The 7719-nt window shown below is 48.2% G+C and overlaps 1 protein-coding gene across 1 annotated transcript in view; it reads left to right on the top strand.

Moving 5' to 3' along the window:
- The first annotated feature begins 425 nt into the window (after positions 1-425).
- The window catches only part of FBXW8 (F-box and WD repeat domain containing 8), a 126798-nt gene continuing 119504 nt past the window's right edge, over positions 426-7719 (top strand). The window contains exon 1 of the mRNA XM_059138655.1: positions 426-819. Within this exon, the coding sequence (XP_058994638.1) occupies positions 502-819 (318 nt within the window). The 5' untranslated portion in view covers positions 426-501. The remainder of the gene's footprint in view (positions 820-7719) is intronic.

Below are 7719 nucleotides of genomic sequence, written 5' to 3'. Positions count from 1 at the left end.
CCCTGTGCCTTACTTTGATACCTTGTTTTATCAACCGCTACCACTAATTCAAGCCTTCGTATTCGTTTTTTGGAACGTGGTCTTCCTCCCCCGCCCCCCAACTTGAATGGAAACCCCATGAAGGGAGAGCTATTAGGAGGGGGCGGGGACAGGGGCCCAGATTTAAATGCTGAATCTTCAGCGCCTGGCATCCAGGAGGTGCTCAATGCAGATGTGACCGAAGAAACGGTGCTTGGCGCCAAGTCCGCGCTTGACAAGAGCCGCAGGCGGGAAAGAGGAGAGGCTGGACGCGCAGTGAGGCCACAGACCCCGGACTGGGGCGCCGCGAGCCACCCGCGCGAGGGGACCGTTCGAGGGGCGCGCCGGGGGCGGGGCCGCCCACCCGGAACCCGAGCGCGGCGGCGGCGCGGATTTCCGGCCGCGGCGGACACTTCCCGCGGAGGGACTGTCCCGTGGCTGCTGGCGGGCCGAGGAGGACGCGGAGGGCGGGGAGCGGCGGCGATGGACGACCACAGCCTGGACGAGTTCCGCCGGCGCTGGCAGGAGGAGCTGGCGCAGGCCCAGGCGCTCGGGAAGCGGCGGCGGCCCGAGGCTGCCGAGCGGCGGCCGCGTCGGGCCGACGTGGCCCCCGGGCGCGGCGAGCAGGCCTCGGGATACCTGGCTCTGGCCCAGGGCCTCCTGGAGGGTGCGGGGCGGCCCCCGCCAGCGCGGGCGACCCGGGCAGGGAGGCAGGACTCGGCAAGCCGTTCCCGCTCCCCTCCGGCTCGAGAGGTTGCCGGGGGCGGGGAGCAGCTGGTGGACCAGCTCATCCGCGACCTGGTGAGTGGCCGTCACCTCCTGCCGAGGTCCGGGCCTGCTCCTACCCCCTCATCCCCCCGCCAATGACTCGGAAAGTGCATGCCACCCTATGTCTGTGCAGGCATAGAGAGTCTCTGGAAGGGTTGGTTTCCACTCTGGGGTGACTTTGCCCATCTTGGCAGTGTCTGCAGACCTTTTAAGGATGCCACAACTGGGTTAGGGGAGTTGCTACTGGAGTCTAGTGGGTAGAAGTCTGGGACACTTCTAAATGTCCTACAGTGCAGGGACTGCACCCAGAGAAAATGATCCAGCCCAAAATGTCAGTATCCGTTTGAAAAATCCTGCCCTTGAACTCTTAACAAGGGCTGTCTTTAGGGAGGAGGTCTCAGAACAGGGATAGGAAGCAATTTTAACTTTGTTCTGTATAATGCTTGTACTACTCAGTTTTTTCCCCAACAGTACATGTATCTAAAAGAGCAGGGGAAGCAAAGTCCTTTGGGCACTGTCATTAACATGGAGGTTCTTGTCACTTCATGGGCATGGATCCTTTTGAGAATCTGGAGACACCCCACTCCCCCCCCCCCAAAAAAAAAAAACTCTTTACAAAGTTGGCAAAGTCGGGATCATCGAAAACACATCCATGGTTAAGGTTAGGATGATACAGGAGGTTTTAATGGTTTGATTTATGGGGGGAGGAGCCTATAGAGGGAGAGAGAATCCTTAAGCAGACTCCCTACAGAGTATGGAGAACTTTGCTGGGCTAGTTCTGGTGAGCTCAAGATCATGACCTGAGCCCAAGTCAAAAGTCTAGAGTTGTCGCTTTAACGACTGAGCCACCCAGGTGCCCCTGGTTAGATTTAAATTAGGCTTAAAGAAGGCTTCTACAGCTTCCCAGGTCAGTGTAATTCTGTAATTGGCAAGTTGTTTCTAAAAATAATGGCTTATTTAAGGTGTTGTTTTATTCAAATACCATTAATAGCTATAGGAGTTTCCACAAAGTTTCTGGTTTACCTCTAGGGTTGGGACCTTCTTCTGTGTATATTATAAACTCATTTAATGTGACAATTCTTATGAGAATTCACACTGGTATCATATCTGCTTCTGTAAAAAGTGGGTCATCACTGAGGAAGTCTGGCAGATGTAAAAATCTTATCAGTGCCTTGGGAATGTGGGTTAGCACTGGAGAAATTGCTCAGGCCAGTCCAGATCTATGCAGAAGTTACTCCCATGGAAGCAGATGTGTAGGTAAGGCTCACAGCGGTAGAGGGAAATTGGAAAGTGAATTGTTAGGACAAGGACACACTTGGGGCCTCACAGCAAAAATCCAACCTGCTGAGTGTGGCAGTGTCTTCAGACTTCACGACTATCCTGAGAAGCCAGTATTGTTAGTCTCCTTTTATGAATGAGGATATTAAGAAAGGTTTTCTGTAACTGCCCCAGGGATGCCTTGCTGATAAGTTCTGGTGGTTGAATTTGGATTCAGGTGTGTTAGGCTGTAAATTTCACCAGACAGTAGCTTTGCAAACTTGACTTGGTGTAAAAATTACCCCTTTAGCCTTCTTAAAAGACAGGTTCTGGTGGGTCCCTAGATCTGCTTAATCAATATCCCGAGGAAGCTCAGAAATGTGATGGTTGGGTTGGTCAAACAAATTTGAGACTTTGTTCTCTGCTGTACAGCTTCCTTTGGTTTACAATCTTGACTTTTCAAGACTTTCTGGCTCTGATACTCCTGAGGGATGGGCATTGAGACCAAAAGTAGCGGAGCCCTTAATGAAGTCTAGAAGTAGAAGGGGCCTGCCTACTGTAGGATCCAAAGGGTACATCAAAATTACAGTTAGGAAAAAACCTTTTCTGGAATGTGTGCCCATCATCTCTGCTGTCTGCAGAATCACCACATTAGATGCTCTGGGCTCTGCATCCTATGAGCAGCGTCCAACCTTCAGAGTGCTTGCTATTTTTTTTTTTTTTTAAGTACTTTGCAATCATCAACACGGCTATAAATAAAATTACTCTCAGTCTCCTTGGTACTGCCTTAAGGGTTTCAAGATCTTATCTTCTTCAGTTCTCCCAACAACCATATCTCTCCGGTGACTGCTCTTTGTCCCATTTGACAGATGATTAAGAAAGTAATTTTTAGAGCGGCGCCTGGGTGACTCAGTGGGTTAAAGCCTCTGCCTTCGGCTCAGATCATGATCCTGAGGTCCTGGGATCGAGCCCTGCATCGGGCTCTCTGCTCAGCAGGGAGCCTGCTTCTACCTCTCTCCCTGCCTCTCTGCCTACTTGTGATATCTGTCAAATAAATAAACAAAATTAAAAAAAAAAAAAAGTAATTTTTAGGGGCAGTCAACCTACCCAGTATCCTGAATGTGAGAAGTGATGGTAACCTTTACAGAAAAGGTTTGGATTCACATGTCGGTGGTTTTAAGCCCTAGAGCCCAGAGGTCATGCCTGCTCTCCTGCAAATGAGTAAGGTAGCCTCGGAGTGGCTCATTTTGTCCTTCTCCCTAGTTCATGAGGGGTTTCATTATGTATCTTTCCAGATTCCAGCCATAAATAATCTGTATTGCTTTAACTCATGGTTATCTTTTTTTTTTTTTTTAAATACTCTTTAACACCTGTCTTGGATCTTGAACTTACAGCCCCGAGATCAAGAGTCGTATGCTCCGGGCACCTGGGTGGCTCAGTCGTTAAGCGTCTGCCTTTGGCTCAGATCATGATCCCAGAGTCCAGAGATTGAGACCCACATTGGGCTCCCTGCTGGATGGGAAACCTACTTCTTCTCCTACTCCCCCTGCTTGTGTTCCCTCTCTCTCTGTCTGTCAAAAAAAAAAAGTCTCCTGCTCCAGTGACTGAGCCAGCTGGGTGCCCCATGATGGCTGTTATTCTTTTTGCCACTTTAAATATTAAAGATGACAGTTTAGGAGTTGCCTTCATGATATCCCTAAAAGATACGGAACCATTTTTTTTTTTTTTTTTTAAACCAGCTGCCTTGGTCTTGCTTTTCTGCTTTTAAAATTTCTTTAGATCAGACCCTGTATAAAATCATAAATGTCCAGGTTGGTGAGTTTTCACAAGTGTACACTTCCATGTAAAATAGCACCCAGATTTCAGAACCGCATTCTCAGCTTGTCAGAACCTCCATGTGTTCTCACCTGACTTCTAACACCTTATTTTAATTTTGTCTGGTTTTGAACTATAAGTAGAATCATACAGCATGTGTTTGCTTGTGACTGGGTTCTAGCACATAGCATTATGTGTGAGATTCATCTCTGAATATGTCACGTTTTATTCTTTTGGACATTCTTGATAACTAGTTTCACAGCTGGTTTGGGACTCTGGGGAGTCGTGCTGTGAACACTTTGCACATCGTTTGGAACCTTGTACTCCTTTTTCTTAGGTATATAGCTAGTTGTGGAATTGCTAGGTCATAGGTATGCAGGTGTTCAGCCTTAGTAGATCCTGACAGTTTTCTAGGGTGTTTATAATGGCTTTCCTACATGATAGTAAGTCAAATATGTAGAATACAGTATTTCACTTTCTTCTTTGCCATAAATATAACAGCATCTAACCGAGATGACCTATGGCAACTGAACTTGACCTCAGCATGGGCGAGATGAGAAGGTGATAAATTAGGGGGTACACATGGGAGCTGGGCTAAAGGTGGGAGCCACTGCCCAGCTCAGCTGGTTGTTGCCTTGCAAGAATGTGGTCCCAGTGTGCCAGAGTCTATAGGTTTTTGTTTTGTAATTGGGAATATTTATTTTTATAGGAACTCCATCAGTTTTTGCCACACAGAAAACACCCAGGACTTTGGCTTAAAACAACACCATTTAGGGGCGCCTGGTGGCTATTTAGGTGGCTCAGTCAGTGAAGCGTCTGCCTTTGGTTCAGGTCATGATCCTACTGGTTGGTCAGGTCAGGCTCCCCGCTCAGTGGGGAATCTGCTTCTCCCTCTTCCTCTCCCCCTCCTCCTGCTCATGTGCACACTCTTGCAAATAAAACGAAAAACCCCACCACTACTTAGTTGACTGTTTTGCAGGGTGGCAGTTTGGGCTGGGCATGGGTGGGTCCACTCGGATATCTGAGGTTAGCTGCTGGTTAGCTCAGCAGCTCTGCCGCTGGGGGCTGGCGAGCCACTGGGGGTGTGTATGTGCTTGCTCTATGTCTCCTCCTACAGGTGAGCCCTGACTGGGCTTTCTCAGAGCTGCCAGAGCAGCAGGAGGGCAAGCTCTGATGCCCAAGTGCTTTGAAGTCTGCCCAGGTCATGTTTGTTACTGTCAGGTCTGCCAGAGAGCCAGATGGCCAAGTCTGGAGTCAGTGCGGAGTCACCCACTGCCTGGATATGGGGAGGAATGAACAAAGTAGTGGCCATTTATGCTGTCTATCACTCAAATTCTTCCCATTTTTAACTGATGGTAACTAATGTAAAAAAAAAAAAAAGATGTTTTTAAGTACTAACACCGTGAGTTAAATGAAATCTTCTGTGGGCCGGGTCTGCGCTGGGTCCTGAGTTTGTGTTCTTTGCATTTGTTTTCCCAAGACTCCTCACGTGATCTGTGGCTGACTCCTATGGAGGAAGATTTAGTCTTCCTGAGAAGCAGACTGAGACTCCACACCTGAGACGCCACAGAAACTCTGACAGGCTGACCCACTTGACATGAGGGAGAAATAGAAATCCTGCCCACCTCTTAACATCCCCTCTCTTCTGGGTGATGTCCCCCCAGTCCCTGGTGTGCTCTCTAGTACCAGTGCGTTCTGTTGTGTTGTATTTGACACAGCCTCTTCCCACACACCCCGGAGCCTGTCGTGTCCTCACTGGAGTGAGATCCCACTAGTAGGTTGGCAGTCAGGAGCTAGTTCGCCTTTAGAGGAGTGGGGGAACAGCACGCGCTGGAGTTTCATCTGGCCGGGTGCCGGCCGGACTGGCGATGGACAAGCACAGCTGAGAGGAAAACTTGAAAGTGACTCCTCTTGGGCCTCGTCTGGTCTTAGAAAGCTTTAAGTAATAGCACTGAGAAGCCATGTGTATTTAGGTGACAACTGGGGACACCTAAACTGTCTTTTTAGTACATGGTTTTAACTAGTGAAAAAAATTGCTATAGCCCTGGAAAGATTTTCAGAAGCATGAGGCACTTTTCTTCAGACATTTCTCTCTCTCCCTAAACTCCAGCTTTTCAGAGGTGTGTGTGGGGGGGGCGCACTTGAGCATAATTGCAAGATTTCTTTGCCTGTTATGTGTGCTGTCTGGTTGCATTGTCCCATTTTTATGTAGATGGTGTTAGGACTCTAAGCCATAAGCAGGCAGCCCCCAACTCAAACGGACTTAAGAAGCCCAAACTGCAATCTACTGATGAGTGTACCTAAAGATTCCAGGTGTGGGTGCTTCGATCATGCAACTAGAAGTCTCTGTGTATCCTTATCCTGCTTTCCTTTTGTTTTTTATTCCCAGGCAGACCTCCCCCACCCCCACCTTTGGGATGAAATGTCTACCAGCAACTCCAGTCTTTTTTTTCTTCTTTCTCTCTCTCTTTCTTTTTAAGCTTTTTGAGAGCAAGAGAGTGAGTGGGGTTGTGGGGCAGCGGGAGAAGCAAACTCCCTGTGGAGCAGGACTCTATCCCAGGACCCTGGGATCATGACCTGAGCTGAAGGCAGATGCTTAACTGACTGAGGCACCAAGGTGCCAAGGTGTTACTTTCTCTCGCTTCCAACCAGGAGAAAGAGCATCTCTTCTCTGCCACAGAGGGTATGAACTTAAATTCCCATTGGTCCGGACTGGGTCATGTGTTCATCCTCTGGCCAATCACTGACTTAGGTTGCCAGGCTTCTATCGGCTCCCACTCCTGATAAGGGGGAAGGCCTTAGCCTCATTAAACCAAGGCAATGGAGAATAGGAGTGGGGTGGTTTCCTAAAAGTAGATTTTCTGTTGTCCTTTCCCGTTGGGCAGGAAATGACAGAAACAACAGATGTCCACCTTAGGTGGGTGTCTGAAGCAACCTAACTATGGAATTGTATGTGTTTTGTAATCATCAACCATATATTTTTTTTAAGATTTTATTTATTTGACACACAGAGATCACAAGTAGGCAGGTGGGCAGAGAGAGAGGGGGAAGCAGGCTCCCCGCTGAGCAGAGAGCTTGACACGGGCTCCATCCCAGAACCCCAAGATCATGACCTGAACGGAAGGCAGAGGCTCAACCCACTGAGCCACCCAGGCGTCCCATCACCAACCATATTTATTGACTAGCTGGGTGCTGGGGAATCGTAGTAAACAGAATGGACATAGTCCCTGACCTCAGAAACCCACAGTCCTTCTTTTAACTGAAAGGATGACATTAATGGAAGACAATAGCTCCTAGTTAGGAGTAGAGGCTCTGGAGTCAGGGAGACTCAAGTTTAAATTTGAGACCCTGCTTAACTAGCTGTTTGACCTCAGGCAAGTGAACTTATCCTACTTTACTCATCAAATGAGGATCATGCTAATGCCTGTCTTGAAATAAAGCATGGAATGTTCCTAGCACAAAGCCTGGCATACAGTAAGCAGCCAATATATTAAAACTGGTCATATTCTTATTACTATTGCAGAGAGTTCACTATATGCACTTCCTCTTTGCTAAGACTTATCACTGATAAACCCCTTGCTCCCCTACTCCTGGGATTGGGAGTCTCTGGAGGACAGGGTCTCTGGTCTTTCTCCTGCACTCCTACTGTAGCATTCCTTGCAGAAACCCACATTTGTGAAGTTGAGACAGGTGGAATTACTGCTCCCAACAGCAGTGTTATAAAGTGGCTTCATGGTTGTTACAACTCTTGGCAACATTCAGATGTCCTTCCAGTTAGGATTTGGGTTTTTCGGACTGATAAAGCTTTATTAGTGCTGACTAATATGCATTGTACATTATGTCAGTATTTAATTTGTCGGA

The sequence above is a fragment of the Mustela lutreola genome, chromosome 11, assembly GCF_030435805.1.
Source record: "Mustela lutreola isolate mMusLut2 chromosome 11, mMusLut2.pri, whole genome shotgun sequence".
NCBI lineage: Eukaryota > Metazoa > Chordata > Mammalia > Carnivora > Mustelidae > Mustela > Mustela lutreola.
This window is presented reverse-complemented; position numbering and strand designations above follow the sequence as displayed.